Source organism: Thermobia domestica, chromosome 4 (assembly GCF_964235325.1).
Source record: "Thermobia domestica chromosome 4, izTheDome1.hap1.1, whole genome shotgun sequence".
NCBI classification, from domain to species: domain Eukaryota; kingdom Metazoa; phylum Arthropoda; class Insecta; order Zygentoma; family Lepismatidae; genus Thermobia; species Thermobia domestica.
The window spans coordinates 213864934-213884300 of NC_137457.1; the positions used below are offsets into that span (position 1 = coordinate 213864934).

Below are 19367 nucleotides of genomic sequence, written 5' to 3' on the forward strand. Positions count from 1 at the left end.
AACGGATTTTACCCTGCTGTATGAAACACTCAACCCCAAGCGAAAGAGTTTATCAATGACATCAGCGCTGCCAGTTTGACTATGAAGCATGAGGCCAAGATAGAGAGGTAAAGGTGTTTCTTTTTCCAGAGACTAACGAATTGACTTTGTGGATCCCTTTCTTGTTCTTTTTATGCAATTGAATCGCACTAGTTGCGCAATAGATTCTGTAGCACTTGACACTTTGATCTGATCTTCCATGCCTGTTCCACCATCGTCAGCTCTTCATCTGTAGTTGCACCCCCTAAAAGCATAATGAAAAACATCATTAACGTTGAAGAGACACAATTTTCAGGTGTGAACTCTCCACTGAATGACCCATCGAATTTGGGATAGTCTTGAAACATTTCATCACGAAGAATTTTTGCTACTCCGGCGAGACACATACCATCACTAAGAGAGTTATTTTCACAAGCTATCCGAATTGAGTTATGGACATCTCCTTCAAACATAAGTACAATACTGCGGTGGCTCAGTGGTAGAGCGTTCACCTTTGGTGCTTGGGGTCACTGGTTCGATCCCAGCTCGCGCTGTGTGGACTTTGTTGTGGACAAACACCGTGCTCGTGGGTTTCCTCGGGGTTCTCCCGTTTCCTCCCACTCCCTTCATTCCACCATTTCATTCATTTCTCATCATCACCGTCTCCTTTAGCCTAACCGGCATAATCGTGGGACGTAAAACTAAAGATTTAATTTCATTTTTTTTTCTTTTCATCCACTTCCACGTTGTCATCGCCATAAACCATTTAAAATCGAATAAAATTTTTGTAGCTTATTTCATGCTCTTTCAAATGGAACAGTTGGAAGACTCAATAAAATGATTGGTAACGGAGTTAAGTGTATTTAAGCAAACCTGTTTTTTTAATCCCGGCGGCCATTTTGATGATGTCAACATAAGAGTTCAGCGTGTTAAATGAAGTGTCTCCCAGGTATTTTAAAACTATTTATTATGTATATAAATACTGTGTAAAATTTGGGACTGGTATATGGAAGTGAAGTATTTTGGCTGAATTTGTCGCTATCTGTTAGAAGTCGTGACCGCCATTTTAGTAATGTAATTAACACTTTATATCTGATATCTCAGTTATTTATGGACCGATTTTCTTCGTTAATAGCTCATTTTAAAGGTAATGAAATTAACAATATAACACGTTACCAAAGTGTTTCGTCTAAAACTAAGGGTTTCGGAGTTATTTTGTATTTTTCTTCAATAAATACTCATTAATTTATTAAATTCTTAAATAACTCCGAAACTGTTAAGTTTAGAGGAAATATTGCGGTAATATGTTTTATTGCAAATTTAATTTCCTTTAAAATGAGCCAAAATTGGAGAAAATCGGTCCATAAATAACGAAGATACGGCTTATTTTTTGAATCGAGCTGTCCGCCATTTTGATGACGTCATCACATGAGTTCCGGACGTCAGATCAAGTGTCTCCCGGCGGATTCTTGTTCTTTGGTATACATATAAGAACTGTGTAAAATTGCAGACTGGTAGCCGGAAGTGAAATATTTTTACGCTAACTCCGCGCACTAAGTAAGGGATTGCAAGTAATAGATTCAGCGTCCGAGGAACTGCTTGTATCTCTGATCTTGCTGCTCTATATGAACCAGTACTTATACAGGCACTACTTCAAGTTTGAGTATTGAATTCGCATAGTCTGGAAGTCTTAGTTTCACATTATGAAACGATAGTCACTTGTTTGGACTTAAAGACTTTGGAAGTGAGTCTAGCTTTTCGTGAACCAGAAGTGTGCCACTGAAACTGACATCTGGCATAATATTAGTCTCCAAGTGTTTGCTGTAACAGCGTGATCCTGAATACTGGACCAATGTAGCTTTTAATAAGCAGTCTCAATCGAAATCTATGACTTACAGAATTGTATTCATGACGACTTTAGTAGTTATGCTAAAGTACAATGAATACAATATGCAATCTGCCAAAATGTATTTTTTTCTTACCTCGAGAGGTACTCCTATTGGATAGTCTTCCCTCCTTTCCGTTGATTTGCTAGTACGATACCCCTGATATATTGGATCGCAATACACTAATGAGACATGTGATCGTAGACTGGGAATACGGAAACCAACAATTTGCTCTTTCTTGATGTGCTAGCACGTACAACAATATTACTGTTGTGCCTGTGTAACATTTACAATCTTGAATGACATAAATACACACGAAAAAATGGCTACCAAATGGCACTTACTTTAGTACGAGTTATAATATACAATAGTTTTCTTTCGTCATCTAACCTCTGTACAATTGGCAATTACAATAAAAATACAAGTTTTGGAGACGCATATTTGTACGAAGCAACAAATTTCCTGCAAGAAACGTAAAGTTTACCTTTCCTCAACACTTATGTACACGAGTAATGCACAAACGCATATATTTAAGGTTTAAAGCCAACTTCTTCATATAGGAATATTCATTGTAGTTGTCACGTTTAATATTTAGTGATGAGTTTCAATCAAAATTAATTAACCTGTAAATAAATTCTCACGTAAGAAAACAAAACAAAAGAAAAAACAGAATTGGTCACTTACGTTTATTTTATTTCCGTATCCTGCATAAAATGGCTTGGTATTTGGAGGAAAAAGAGCCTGGATATCTCTTAAACATGAGATTTTGAATTCTTCTGGTTTCTTTTCTATAACCTCCCTGGAAATAAAAAGAACACACAACACAAATTAATATTTACATATGCGTATTCCTATATATTTACATGTATCTATCTACGTATACACACTGCTGGAAAAGCATTTGAGAATATCTCGTATATATCGTCCGATTCGAACGAAATTCGTAACATAGACTGGCTGACTAACAGGGCATACTGATCCTAGTGTCTGTAGACAGTATGTTAGTAGTACGTCGTTTCAAGTTTGTCCGATAATAAAGTGAGTCATATATCCAAATCCATTAATGCATTGTGTATGGACGACAGTGTGTCTGCAATGCAAGAACGAAGCTAGTTTGCACGTAGCTGTATAATGGAATTAGCAGGGCATGAAGTTATTCCGCTTGCCTGGGCAAGACACGTCAGTGGTGCACGCGATGGGAGGCAGAGGGTTTCCCTTCCGTTACGCACTGTGAACCGCCTCAACAAAAGGATCTTTCGGGATCCTCCAACTGACAAGACGATGACTGCAAGTATAACAAAAGCAATCGTGCTCCCCCATGTACTAGTATGAATACTCACGATCAACTGTTGGAGGAAAGTTTATGTTCTCGCGTTCCTTTCGAACGATACTCCTAACACATTCTAATTGACAACTTCATCGGTGCTGTTCAACAGTTAAAGTCGATCCTCTTTCCGACTCAGTATTGACTGTGTGCTTGTCTGTAGACGTGAAGATAACGGGAAGAGCTTCCTCATGACTATAAACATACGCTCTACCGAGCATATGTTAAACATGGTGGAACAGGGCCTGATCGCCAGTCGAACACTGTTCAATTACTTACAACTAACGACAGCTACGATCGTAAAGTTGTTTATTTGTTCAACTTTAGCGTCCCATTTCTGCATATACAATTTATGATGGAATCTGAACCACTTCAATGTGTTCAAATTCTAATGCTCTCCAACCGGAAATCAAACCCGGGATCACGTACACCAAAGGCGCATCTGCTAGTCACTACACCAGCAAGAAGGGTTAAATGTTAGATATACACGAGGGCTGTCTAAAAAGTATCCGACCTTTGGCCAGAAAAATAGTTGCGAATACCTGACAGATTTGGAACCCTAATCCCCTTCAAAGTAGGCCTCTTGTGCTTCCACACACTTAGCCCACCGATCCTTCCACTGCTGGAAACACCGCTGGAAGTCTTCTTTTGAAATGTTGTTCAGCTCCGTCGTCGTGTTCCGCATTATGTCTTCTCTACTCTCAAAACGGGATCCCTTCAGAGGCGTCTTCAATTTTGGAAACAACCAGAAGTCACAAGGAGCCAGGTCTGGAGAGTAGGGAGGTTGGCGAACGGTTGTAATTCCATGTTTGGCTAAGAACGTGTGGATCAATTGGGATGAATGTGCTGGGGCGTTGTCATGATGGACGTGCCAGTTCTTCGCTGTCCACATGTCTGGTCTTTTGCGCCGGACTGCGTCACGGAGTCGCCTGAGAACATCTTGATAGTACTCCTTTGCCACTGTTTGTCCTTCCGGTGCGTACTCGTGATGCACAATTCCACGGGCATCGAAGAAAACAGTCAGCAGCACCTTAATTTTGTTTCGCACCTGCCGCGCTTTCTTCGGCCTTGGAGAATCGGGATGCTTCCATTGAGACGAATGTTGTTTTGTTTCTGGGTCGTACCCGTTCACCCATGACTCATCTCCAGTTATCACGGAATTCAGATACCTACCCAGGATCAGTGTTGGTGGTGTCCAGAAGGTCCTGTGCAACGTCAAAACGGGTGTCTTTTTGTTCCTGAGACAACAACTTGGGTACAAATTTAGCAGCCACTCGTTTCATGTTCAAATCGTCACGCAAAATTGCATGTGCAGAATCTTTACTCACTCCAACATCTTCTGCAATCTCCCGCACTGTCAAACGGCGATCTGCCATCACCAAATTTCGCACCCGCTCAACAACAGCTGCATTCCGAGCAGTTTGGGGCCTGCCGCTACGCTGCTCACTCTCGACTGATGTGCGGCCATCTTTGAATCGGTTGAACCATTGTTTAATTTGTGTTACACCCATCGCATCTTCTCCAAACACCTGCTGAATCTTACGAATTGTTTGGCTTTGAGAATCACCCAGCCTTTGACAGAATTTGATGCAGTATCTTTGCTCAATTCGTTCAGTCATCTTGCGAGAAACACTAAATCCGACGAACACTACCAACAGCAACTCACTTCGCGACCACCAGCTCACGACTGGCACACGCGAACACGGTGAAAAAATTCAAGCATACGCATTAAGGTTCCTCCTTCCACCGTGCACGGTGGCGCCGCCTGAGAATCACTACTTTGCGTGGAAAAAATTAAGGTCGGACACTTTTTAGACAGGCCTCGTATATCCCTGTTTATCACACAGAAAACAAATGATTAAAAATGGTGTTAAAATGCCCAAAATGTTAACAACTGAATATATAATAATAGTCTCACACAGTAGTAACTGGGTTTTAATAGTGAATGTCTTTCTGTTCTTGCTATACTTTTTCTGTCCTTATTAGCTACAGAGATGTCATCGCCTTGTGCTGCTTGCTGTCTGAGATTGGAAAGAGTGCCTTAAGCAATTCATATATAATCAGGTAAATCAGCTGATCTCTATGAATTTCTTGAGAGAAAAAAATTAAATCCTGCCACATTTATCATTTAGTGATCACAACAAATTTGATTCCTGTATAAATCACAACATAACTGACTCTGAAATAACTAACGAGGAAGGTCCATAAACCGTAAGAGTTGAATTTTGATGAAAATTTGTGACAAGATTCAGTTCAAGTTGCTAAGTAACGTAGTAATAGTCACTCGATATTCGTCGAGCTGCTACACCGACGTCATCTTGAAATCCAGTAGGCAACGTCCAAGAATACCCTTTTGGCACAAAAATGAAAAAGCTTTTAATAGATCTGATTTCAGTATTGTAAACCAAGGTAGAGCATCTATATGTGAGAGTACTTCCAATTCATGATCGCCATTTTGAAAGGCGCCATATTGAATCGCCGTCAAATATGATAAATGACAAGGGGGACATGTGGGGTATCAAATAGCATTGGGATTTTTTCCTGAATCCATTTCCGCAACCAAAGTTTACATATCTGTTTTCACTTCAGAGTTAAGAGCTTTCTTACCCACAGGAACATATAAAAACTGTGCGAGTTAGACTTGTGTTATGAAACACGGTCGTGCGAGCACCTGCAGGATTTTAACTAATGCAGTAGTTAATGCAGTACAATAGCACTATACCAATCAGATCTTGAGACTAGTAAGAGAAATCGTTAATTAAATTGAAATGCCTGTAGTAAAAATGTAATCGCAGCATGCTACAAGTTATACCTATTTCAAAGTGTGATGGAATAGACTGCTTGTCGATGAACACATGCGTAATAGTACTGACGAGCAGAGAATACCAAAGGGATTGTTCGGATATATATTAGAAACATGATATAAACTGGTGCATATTAGTTGAACGACCAAAATGGTTCGGATTCCACTATAATCAGTAGGTCCACGTCGCTTTTAGCGTAGCAGGCATAAGTGTGGGACGTTGAACTGTATCAAACCAAAAATCTATTTTAAGCAATTTTACATGGTCCATTATAGTGTGTTAAGTTTTCTTCTCCAATCTTGAAACCTTACGCAAAGACACTCATTATTGCAGAATATTGCGTTCTTTTCCAATACTCATACTTGACTACATATAATTTACCGTGTATATTACGAAGTTAAAATACTTTAATGTATTTATTGCCAGTTTGTCTAAATACAATCGATTTATTGCTGCCGCATTGAACAATGAAGGGGATTTAAATTATCAGTTCACAGCCAATTCTTAGAAGAAGATACACCTGGAAACTTAGAATTCATTTTTCTTGTGTCTGTTCTGCTATTAGTGATAAGAGAATGCATACACACCTGCTAAGAATAGATGGCAATAAAGATTATTACAAGATTAAATACCAAGTTGCAATCCATGGAACAAGCCTCTTTCTTGCTTTTCTTTCAATATTAAATAATTAAATATCTGCATCTTTCCACCTTTAACGATAAAACACTTGCGTATAAGTGCAAGACTAGTTTTCATATCAAAATTGTGATAAATAACAAATTGTAGCAGGTGTTCACTTGTTCCGTGTACAAGTTATATGACAGAATTTTCATAAAGAAAATGCATTCTGTTGTGTATCATCAATTTTGTGCGCCAGTCCTAAAGGACATGCTTGCATATGCATGGCAGAAATGTGGGTACGTAACAGGAGCAATAGATGGTTCATTTACAAATGTTCTGGAGACTAGTAGAAAATAGTGTCTGTGGTCATGAAGATTATGACGAAAGTGCATTTGTTAAGTGTTTGCACTGCTCCATGATGCTGTGTGCTAATCACTTCGTTGTGGATCTCCATCATCACAGCTGAAGAGCAAAAGGTTAGTAGGTTAATATTTGCTTATGTGCGCCAGTTTATATTATTTTTCTAATGTTTTTTCTATTAATTTTCTAATAACTTCAAGACATATTCTTGTAAAGTCATATGTGCCGTTGCACCTAACTTATATTACAGCATTTAATTGCTATGCATAATCGCAACACACAGACATATATATAGCGCACTTTAAATAGGTATAATTTGTTACAGTGCTGCTATTCCATTCTTCACTACAGGCATTTCAATTTAATTAACGATTTCTCTCAATAGTCTCAAGATCTGATTGGTATAGTGGCTATTGTAGATGAAGTGACTACTACTGCATTAGTTAAAACCCTGCAAGTGTTCACACGACCGCATTTCATAAGACAAATTTTACTTGCTCAGTTTTTATATGTCCCTGTGAGCGAGAGAGCTCTTAACTCTGAAGTGAAAACACATATATAAACTTTGGTTACGGAAATGGATTCAGGAGAAAATCCCAGTGTTATTTGATACCCCACATGACCCCCTTGCCATTTATCATATTTGACGGCGATTCAATATGGCGCCTTTCAAGATGGCGATCATGCACTGGAAGTACTCTCACATATAGATGCTCTACCTTAATTTACAATACTGAAATCAGATCTATTAAAAGCTTTTTCATTTTTGTGCCAAAAGGGTATTCTTGGACATTGCCTACTGGATTTCAAGATGGCGTCAGTGTAGCAGCTCAACAAAGCGTTTGTGCATCGAGTGACTATTACTACGTTACCAAGCAACTCAAACTGAATCTTCTCACAAATTTTCATCAAAATTCAACTCTCACGGTTTATGGACCTTCCTCGTAAGTAACAATAATAATACACGATTCACACTAAAGTTTTCATACTGATTCCGAGATTTAATAAGTAAACTTTCCCTAACCCGCAAGTACTATCATTTATGCGTAGGTTTATAAAAAAAAATCAAGTTTTTTGATCGTCTTCCAGCATCCTCATTGCCGTCCAATGTTCTTTTTATTTCTTAAATATAACATAAAGTTACTTCTTATGCAAATACTTATTATGAGTCGAACTTAGTTTATCTGAAATACAATATAACATAAGTATCAAATAAGAACAGGTTGCGAAAAACTTACGGTCCTTAACTTTTCCCGGTTTTCCCAAAGATTTTTTTCTTTTTTAAATTTTCCCTGTAACTAGTCATATAGACTTTTTCGTGTTGATGAAAAAGCAAGACTACGAAAACATCACAACGATGATACGTAAGTAATATGCTTTTTCCCAAATCAAGTAGGAAAATGAATAATAAAAACAAATACGACGTACTTCATTATGAAATTACAAAACACTTCCCAAATAAAAATTCCTGCACTAAGCAAGAAGTTAAATATCCTTCCTGAAACTTAAGTTTGTAATTTTAGTTATATGATCAAAGTTTCGTTATATACGTACATGAAAGGAAAAAGTCAGTGAGATATACTCCGAAAAAAGCGTGAATGTATGTACAGAATATTAACTGCGGTATATTAACAACGTATCCTTAGGGAAAAAAATCAACGTATTATGTAATTCATCTCACTTCTCCAAACGCTATATCAAAATTGCGCATATTTCCTATTATTTTAGTTTTCTTAGCTTCAAGTTCGTTCAGAATTATCTTTATTTTCCTGCCTTCAGCTTCTTTTTGTTCCTTTCCCTCTTCCTCTCTTCGTTGGTTTGTTTCTTCTGCAAGACGAATACGAGCGTTTTGTGCATAATAAACTCTAGATTTTCTTATAGACAGCTTCTCAAAGCCACCCGAGGAAGTTATTGAATTGTAGAAATTTCCGCACACACTATCTGCAATTTAGACTAAAATCTAAAATGTCGAAATCAGTTATTGGTTGAAATTTCTTAAAGGCAGTATGTGATGTGCAGCAATAGCAATGTCAACGTTTTTCATACGAAGATGATTTTCTTCACTTCGCAAACCAATTCGTATATATGGACTCGAAGAACTAAAACTTTCTGGTTTTACAAACTTATTTTGGATCAAATATTTTATCATCTTCATGAAGTGTAAAAAAAAAATAAATAAATAAATAAAATAAAAAAATAAAAAAAAAATAAAAAAAATCAAGAAGAGAGTCAGTCTGTAATTCAAAAAGGAATGGCTCTACTTCTCAATCCAACATATCTGACACGATCTAAGAGATCGAAAAGCTCAGAACTTTCTTACTCTTATCCTGAATATACACTATATGATCAAAAGTATCCGGACACCTGGCTGAAAATTATTACAAGTTCGTGGCGCCCTCCATCAGTACTGCTGGAATTCAATATGGTGTTGGCCCACACTTAGCCTTGATGACAGCTTCCACTCTCGCAGGCATACTTTCAATCAGGTGCTGGAAGGTTTCTTGGGGAATGGAAGCCCATTCTTCACGGGGTGCTGAACTGAGGTGAGGTATCGATATAGTTCTGTGAGGCCTGGCTCGAAGTCGGCGTTCCAAAACATTCCAAAGGTGTTCTATGGGATTCAAGTCAGGACTCTGTGCTGGCCAGTCCATTACAGGGATGTTACGATCGTGTAACCACTCCGCCACAGGCCGTGCAGTATGAACAGGTGCTCGATCGTGTTGAAAGATGCAATCGCTATCCCCGAATTGCTCTTCAACAGTGGGAAGCAAGAAGGTGCTTAAAACATCAATGTAGGCCTGCGCTGTGAGAGTGCCACGCAAAACAATAAGGGGTGCAAACCCCCTCCAAGAAAAGCACGACCATAACGTGACACCATTACCTTCGAATTTTACTGTTGACACTACACACGCTGACAGATGCCGTTCACTGGGCATTGGCCATACCCACACCCTGCCATCTAATCACCACATTGTGTACCGTGATTCGTCACTGCACACAACGTTTTTCCACTGGTCAATCGTCCAATGTTTACGCTCCTTACACCAAGCGAGGCGTCGTTTGGCATTTACCTGCGTGTTGTGTGGCTTATGAGCAGCCGCTTGACCATGAAATCCAAGTTTTCCACCTCACGCCTAACTGTCATAGTACTTGGAGTGGATCCTGATGCAGTTTGGAATTCTTGTGTGATGGTTTGCATAGATGTCTGCCTATTACACTTTACGACCCTCGGCGGTCTCTGTCAGTCAATAGACGAGGTCGGCCTGTACGCTTTTGTGCTGTACGTGTACCTTCACGTTTCCACTTCACTATCACATCAGACACAGTGGACCTAGGGATGTTTAGGAGTGTGGAAATCTCGAGTACAGACTTCTGACACAAGTGACACCCTATCACCTGACCACGTTCGAACTCCGTGAGTTACGCGGAGCGCCCCATTCTTTTTTCTCACGATCTCTAATGACTAATGAGATCGCTGATAACGAGTACCTGGCAGCACAATGCACTTAATATGAAAAACTATGTTTTGGGGGGTGTCCGGATAGTTTTGATCACATAGTGTAGAATAGAATATATGGATAAATGTCAATGGCTCGCTAGACAACATTACTATTTTGAAGCCAACAAAATAAAATTTCACTGGAAAATTTTCTGAGCCTTTATACGAGTGTACCCGGCACGATGTACTGGAACATTCTTATGCACAGCCCGTAGAAATTCAACGATTCTCCAGTTCATTACCTCACTGTGGACTTAAATGCTCCACGCAAAGTAAATAACCCATGGTTTCCTATCAATATTACAGGATCATTTGGTGACGTCTTGATATCTGACTTAGAGATATGCAGAAATGTAAAGTTTACACTATGATCATCCATTAAAATTTGTATCTTAAAAAAAAAAAAAAAAGTTCAAGGTCAGAAGCTGTAGAAATTCCTAAAAGCAGCCCCGTCAAATAATGCATGCACCCTTGCCCTTTTACAGTACTCCAGAATTGCATATTTATGACTGAGTTAGTGCACTTCTAAAGTATGGTGATAATCCGTAAACTAACATGTATACTATTGTGATTTGACTGAAGTTAATTGGTAAAGGGTAAATGATATTTTATTAACCTTGATATTAATATTTTTGTAAATTTTCATATTTAAATGGAAATAAAAAACTCAATTCCCACTCTGGTGCTGTTAGGTTGTTCACATGTTAGAGCAATTAAGGAAGTCTCGTAACAACTCAAAACTGTCTGGATAAAACATTCTTTTAATAGGAAATATAACTTCTGTTATGCAGCAACGTGTCTACTCAATAACAAACACTTCCTCTTCGAGTCATGAGGAAATTCTTGAAAATGTAATTGTAAGCGGAAGAAATAACGCTACCAAAAACTAGGAAGAAAAGGTAGGTGGACACACACACACACACACACACACAAAGTAGGAATTCGAGAGAGTTTTGAAGTGACCATCACAGAAGAAGGCTCGACCTCTTAATTCTTCCCCGATCAAAATCTTGGTGAATACATCCTGGTTATGAATTGATAATGCACTTCTATTATTCGACTTCATTACCATTTTCATTCACATCAAAGTCTAACTCCTAATTAAATATGATAGTCATTATTAATTTTTGTCATAAGACCACAGCACCAGTTTTGGGTAATTATCTAGTCTGGTATCTCTAGTTTTATTTATCCAATCAAAACTATCCATCTTAACAAATTATTGCTTTACCTAAAATTAAATGGTTAAGTACGTTACGAGATTGCATTCTAAATTGCGCCCATGCTAACATCGTTATTATTACATGAGATAAGTGTGGATATAAATTGTGTATGTCGACGTCCGGATTTCGATCCAATAAGTTGGCATACGTTACTATTGTTACGATGAAACTGCATATTCCCGACAATATCACTTCTAGAAACATAAGCTGCTGCCAAATATAACATAATTTCACATTCACAAAGTGTTACTACACTTTGAATACGCCATAATAATTATGCTTTTATAATGCTAAAAATCCCTATAAACTAACTTTGTTTAATTCCTGTACTTGTATACACTTTCATCACAGAATTTACATTTAAGCGCGCAAAATCACCAGGAACCTTTAAGTTCTGTACAGATAAGGTATACGTAAAATGACACTTCAACTCAGAAGGTGCTGGCTTGTTTTCTTAACTCTCACAGACATATGTGTTCTTAATATTGAAACGGACGCAGAAATCTGCCTATACTTTCCACATTTTACCTGACTTGCTACCGCTTCCATTCTATGTTGCTTAGCGAAAAGACGATTCCGCAAATGCTAGAGAGAGTAAAAGATTTGTCACCTGATATTTCCCGAGTCCATAATAAAGAATTATTTAACGAGAAAGGATTTAACGTGGTCTTGGAATACTTGAAGCTGAAATGTTAATTACCTGCACAGGAACATGGATATAATGAACACCGAACACTCCTCTTCACTTTCGATACTGCCTTTGCAACTTGAATAACCAAGCTAAACCATGAGAGGGCTGTTACTGTGCATTAGGGTGGAGCGTTTTGCACTTTTGTTCGAAATTCGATGACGGCTAGTGCGGAAAAGGTGCCATTAGTGACACCGACCTTATTGATTTTTTTAAATTTTATTTTCTATTTTTTGGACAATCCCTTACCCTGCACCAACGGACTTACAAGTTTTTTAAGTATTTGGTTAGGCAACACGCACAACACAAATGACAGAAAAGTTAACTGTGGTCTTTTTAGAGTTACCTGATAGCTATAATACAATTATTTTATTAAAAGAAACTTGTAGCAATGCCAGTAAATAATTTTAAAATATTTATGAGTCAAAGCACAGACATATTAGCTCAGTTATTGGAATTAATGTCCAGATTTTGTTTGGAATGCCACGTTAACGATGATTATATAACACGATTTGTTTTTGGCAACTCTTTGCTTGTTATGTACACCGACAGCAAATGCCATCTAGCGGCAGGCTACACAACTTCGTGGTTCCTTACTTTGGCCACGCTCTTCGAGCGTCGTCGCAACGTCCGGCTCCGTCCACAAGATTCGCACACCTACCGCTCGCCTCGTTGGCGCCAGAACCTACGCCGACGTTTCTAGAATATTCTCGCTCGAAGTTCGGCGGTGGTATAAATATTGCGTACTTTGGCCAACCAATCCAACAGGCCAGTTTATTGCAGCTTAAGCTTTAACGGTTTTAGTTCACTACTGTTTCTGTTAACACAGAGAGTTTGTGCATGCAAGATGAAGAATAAGCCTCATAGCACACCAACGCGGGAAAGTGTGAAACGAGGCTTATTTGGCACTCTAAGTGAAATGAGTGAAGTGTAGTTACCCACGTACGCTGACGTTATGCGACATTATCACTAGTTTCGAAGTGGTTTAAGTGGTGACGAAAGTGTAACTAAATTACCAGTGACTGACATTTGTAAACTAGTTGGACAAAGAGTTGTACATATTTGGCGTAAAGCAAACATTCTTGTGGTTTCAGAAAAGAGTTTTTGACATGCTGAAAACATTTTATAATAAGTGTCGCACCAAGGAAAAACATTTTAGTCGACAAGGACAAGAAGCAACACTTCGTGAAGGTTTTGTTGCACACGCGGAAAAGTCTCTTTTGATATTGCGATTTGCAAATGTAAAACCGCCGAAGATTGCAACTGCGAGAGGATACGCAAGATTCCAAAACGAGAATTCAAGTTTCTTTTGGACCAGAGAACATCACGGAAAATGAGCATTGGTAACACTGACGTCCGAACAAGCAAATCTCAGCCAAAGATGTTTTTCCGTAAAGTGAGCAGATTTAAGGGGCAGACAACCAAGAAAGACGCTGCAAGTGTTGAAGCAAGTCCATCAACTATTGGGATTAGGCATAGGCACAGGTCAAAGATACTGGCGTCGTCAGGGGAATCCAGCGAAGCTGTTGAATCGGGATCTGAGCACGTCGGGATCTGACTTCGAGGCGCGACCAAAAAGGAAACACCCTAAAGCGCATGTCTTCAAAATACAGCGGAGGCAGCGTTTAGAACTGGAGCTTCAGACAGACAGGTTGCTTTGATTGCTTCTGCCATACTTCAGGACGCGAGACTCATAACGCCAGAGGAAAAAAATTTTGTTGTTGACAAATCTAAGGTACGAAGAGGAAAAGATAAACTGGGTAAGAAGATCCATAAAGAAAAGGCTCACCTAGGCCGGGATTACAAGTATCTACTTCGACGGAAAAAATGATGCAACTCTTGTGCAAGAAAAAATTAACGGCGAACTACGCAGGCGAGAGGTTACAGAAAAGCATATCACAGTTCTATCGGAGCCCGGTTCAGAATTCTTGGGTCATGCCACACCTAAGTCAGGCACTGGCAACGATATTGCCGACTCTATATTGGAGCTTTTAGAGAAGAATCAATACGACGTGTAAAGTCTTGAGGCAGTCGGCAGCGATGGTGAAACCACGAACACAGGATGTGATAACTGCGTGATAAGTCAGATACAAAGATCCCTATGAAAGGAACTGCAGCATCTCATTTGCCTTCTTCATACCAACGAGTTGCCATTTCGACACCTGGTTACCGAATTGGATGGTGGGACGACTGGACCCAACGCTTTATCCGGCCCCACCGGAAAGAAATTAAAGGATTGTAAACGTTCACCGATCGTCTTCTTTACACCCATTCCCGTTGAATGGGTGTCTGAAATGGGAAAACCAGATGGTTTAAGCAGCGACCAGAATTATCTCTTCGAAATTTGTAAGGCTGTTGCTACAGGAATGTGTCCTACCGATCTAGCAAATAGAAAACAGGACCATTATCACCTTCACGATGGCTTACATTGGCCTGTAGGATGCTTCACCACTACATCAGTACTGATAACCCTAGTTCAAGTTTGTGTCTACTTTGCCAGTACATTGTTAAAGAATACGCTCCCCTCTAGTTTTCAATACGGCGAAATCCTTCGTGCGAAATGGGCGCCTGTTTAGCATAGTTAAGCTATCACGTTTTCTGTCAGAAAATCTACAACACATAGTTCATTTTGTTCTACAAACAAACGGATACTACACTCATCATGAAAACCTGCTGATAGCGATGACAGCAGATGAAAATCTGCATATTCGAACGTTAGGCTGGAGAAGGATATAAAAGTGCCGCAGCCAGAAGACTCCGAGATCAAGCCGCCCACGTGACTTCGTTGTTCCGAAATTAAACTTTACAGCTGAAAATTACTACGACATGATTAATTGGCTTAAATGTGTAACAGAGCCGCCAATCACACGAAATATAACGGATCAGTAGCTTGAAGAAAACATCCGAACTTCAGCTACTTTAACAACAATATTCCCTTACCATAGTCAAGCTCTGGAACGCACAGTGAAGCTGGTGTCCGAGGCAGCATCGAAAAAGTGCTGCAAGAACGCAAGAGATATCTACGATAGAGCCAAACTGAAGTCTAGAACAAGAATGCCCCGCTTCGAGATCAAGAAGAACTACGTGACCTAAGGTCAAATGTCAACGTATGCCTACTGGGTTATTGGGTGGGTGGAACTCGATGTGCAACCACCTCCTCGTGGTGAGTTCTGGGTTATAAGCGAAGAGTTGCACAAAGAAAATCGTGTTATATCAAGAGCTATGCCTATAATCATCGTTTACGTGGCATTCCAAACAAAATCTGGACATTAATTCCAATAACTGAGCTAGTATGGCTGTACTCAGACTCATAAACATTTGAAAATTATTTACTGACATTGCTACAAGTTTCTTTTAATAAAATAATTGTATTATAGCCATCAAGTAACTCTAAAAACTTCCACAAGTAGCTTTTCTGTCATTGGTGTTGTGCGTGTTGCCTAACCAAACACTTAAAAAACTTGTAAGTCCGTTGGTGCAGGGTAAGGGATTGTCCGAAAAAAAAAAAAAATCAGTAAGGTCGGTGCCACTAATGGTACCTTTTCCGCACTAGCAGTCATCGAATTTCCAACAAAAGTGCAAAACGCTCCACCCTACTGTGCATTCCGACCCCTTCATTTCTCGACCAATTATAATAGTACAACTGTTGTTTTGCGATATTTAATTGGGTAGTACTAGTTGAGGTCCAAAAATGAAGATCGTACTAATTCGCTCTTAAAACTCTGCAGCAGCAGCAGCAATAATAATAATAATAATAATAATAATAATAATAATAATAATAATAATAATAATAATAATAATAATTATGAAAATGAAAAGAAATACTTTACCTGTGGAATGCACTAATGAGACTCGTAGGATTCAACAGAAGAGGTCCTTCAGGAAGTGATAAATCACCTTGCTTAATAGACTTTAAATAGTCCCTTGTTACACGTGCTTGACCTAAAGGAAGAGAAAGTAATATAATCCTAATTATACAATTGACATTCACGTACTTTCAATTGAGAGAGAACTGTAAAGATGTAACTGAACCCATTACACAGGTGACTCAATATGAGAATGACGATATGAAAATACAGCTTAGCTAGTATAAATGATTCGGGTTTTAAAACTTATTGTTCTAAAGCAGCGAATTGCACATGCTATGGTTAATCATATACTAGGGTGACAAGACATACTGATTTTCGCAGTACAATACTGTTTTTTTTTTTTTTTTTTTTTTTAAGAGCTGTCCTGCGTGTTACGAAAGCGCCTAGAAAATCGAAAAAAGGAGAACAATCAACAAAACATTGTTTTTTTTTTTTTTTTTGAATTACTGAGAAGGGCTTGTTGAGATCTTTTCCCTACTTCCTTTTTCTTGAAATAATCCCACGCTCCGAAAATCGATTTTAAAAAAATCTTTGGCCCGACACTAAGTTTCACTGTATGTTTATAAAAATAAACCACTGTGTCATTCATCAAAGCACTGGGAGTTGTGTTGAATTCCTTTAATACTTTCGTTCAGTGCGTTTTCCTTTTAACAGAAATGAATGATTAAGGTTAACGTTAAATGAAATAAGAACATGCGTATTGCCGACGCAGTAAGCTATCATATACTATTACATCTGTGTCTTACTTTCCTCTTATCAGAATCTGGTCACCCTATCATATACGAAAATTATTTATCACATTTTCATGCCCGCATTTCTACACTTTATTGTCACCGAGCAAATGCAATTCATTCATTCATTCATTCATTCATTCATTCATTCATTCACACTCTCACTCTCTCTCTCTCTCTCTCTCTCTCTCTCTCTCTCTCTCTCTCTCTCTCTCTCTCTCTCTCTCTCTCTCTCTCTCTCTCTCTCTCTCTCAGAACATGAAAAGTGTATATTCCGTATTTCTTGGTGTGCATTACGAAGCCTATATGAAACAGAACTGCGAGAGCAGCCGATAATTATGCGATGATACAGACAGTTAATGGATATAGAAAAGCTGCTTCTCCAAACGTGTTTGCACCGGCAAACCAGTGTTCCTATTGTGTAACGAAGCTTAACCCACGAAAGTCAAAAAACCACGACGGAAAGGGTAGAACCTACAACGGTACAAGTTTTCGTACGATTGATTGATTTTGAGTTTCGCGTCCCTTTGAGCAGCAGGTTCTCTGAGACATGGATATACATCTTAACGTATGGTCCGAACCACATGACCTAACGCCGAGAATCGAACCCGAGTCTCCATGCCAAAGGCGAGTTACTAATCAGTTAGCCACGTGGGAGTTTGAACGTTTTCGTATGTCAACGTCAAGCAATAAGCATTACTGTTCAATTTAATGTACGAAATATTGCAAGGCGGGGAGATTGGTTCTTGTCTGGTGTCCAGTGATGAAGAAATATTTAAATGAACAGAAGTCACAATGTTCAAATACAGGACACGGAAAATCTCAATGTTTTATGATGGTAACAGGATTATCCAAAATTCAAAGTCGTTGGTGCTTTCTTTGAACCAAAAGAAGATGGTAAGAAAAAAAAACGTAATTTCGATTTGCTGCAGTTGTGATTGTTTACGCAAGTGAAATTTAATTCGAAAACACCACATTCCAATAAAATTATGTTTCACTTCTTGGAATGCTGAAATGTGTTGCTACTTGAACTAGGGACTCCCATACCGCTTCATGACTTATTGTTGATCAGATAGCTCCATAGTTCTGACCTTAAGGATTATGACTTATTCCTTTGGAGGCATGGTAAAAGCATTGTTGCATTATAGCATGCATAGGAAGCATAAAAGCACTGATAACATCAATGAACATCTGCTAGAATGAACGAACAAGGACGAGATGTCTAAATTTACCAGGTTGTCTCTCATTATTTCAACTCAAAAGAACAGGGGTTAACTCTTAGGTCTCTAACAAAGCGTTTATTACGTTTTACAAAATGGAAAGACTTTTACGACATTTACCGTGAAGTAATTGTTAATTGGCGTAAATTCACTTCATTCTAGATCAATTTCAGCTCGAAGCAAAGGGAATAATTGTAAGGTCCAGAGAAAATATACATCATGTTAAATCGAACTCAAATAATCAGTACGAAATTTATCATGGAACATTATTTTTGCATTATGCTGTTTACATCAGGAATCTTCAAGTTGAGAGTGAATTTACACCCTTTTATCCCTTTAACTTCCAATAACTTCAACCCTAAACAATGAGAAGATCCGGATGCCCTGGAGAAATATACCAGTAATGCTGTATTATCATTACTAAAATTATAGTAGGAAATTGCTTTCCTATTATATTATGTAGTAACTGGAAAACTAAATTTAAAATTTAACGGGTTAAAATTTAAAATTGTTGTAAGTATATAAGTTTTTGAGTAATAACGCACTTACGTATAACAAAAGGAAGACAGTCTATATACCTTACGTATTATTATTTCTTTACCAGGCTACGATGATTTCGACACCATTAATAATAAGCCTGTGGTGTCTTTTTGTAAGCACACATTCAGATATAAGTTGTCCACTACGTTTCAATTATTGGCTTTTTTACACACGCAGAATCCAAACACTATCTTCAAACTACAAAAATATCTAAGCACTAAACTAGACTAACAGTGGGTTAATTACTGGTACTTAAGCTGATCATTTAAACACACAAAATTAAAAAAAAAGGCTATATTGTTGTTAGGAACTGAATGTATTCAAAATGATGTGTTTCGATTGTATATGTGGAAGAAGAAATTAATAACTCAAATGTACGTGGACAACTTAATATTTGGCTTCTAGGAGACGTATGCTTAGAAGAAAACGCCTGAGGCTTACTAGAAGGTACCAAAATTATCGTAGTCTCATATATAAATAAGAAGAATACCTAAGAAGCGTTAACTAAATTCCTTTTACTAAAAACTACGACGGGAAAGCAACTGATTACAACGAACTAAATGTCAGAAAAAAAGTAACGGTTA

General features: G+C 38.4%; 1 protein-coding gene across 4 annotated transcripts in view; it reads right to left on the reverse strand.

The window, feature by feature from the left end:
- Lpin (phosphatidate phosphatase LPIN) overlaps positions 1 to 19367 on the reverse strand; it is a 220792-nt gene that overhangs the window by 79047 nt on the left and 122378 nt on the right. For all 4 annotated transcript variants that reach the window (XR_014131204.1, XM_081755471.1, XM_081755472.1 and 1 more), the window contains 2 exons: positions 16254 to 16365; positions 2589 to 2703 (listed from right to left, as the gene is read on the reverse strand). Coding sequence is in view for 3 of the 4 variants with exons in the window: in XM_081755471.1 (XP_081611597.1) it covers positions 2589 to 2703; positions 16254 to 16365 (227 nt within the window). In the remaining variant the exon portion in view is untranslated. The remainder of the gene's footprint in view (positions 1 to 2588; positions 2704 to 16253; positions 16366 to 19367) is intronic.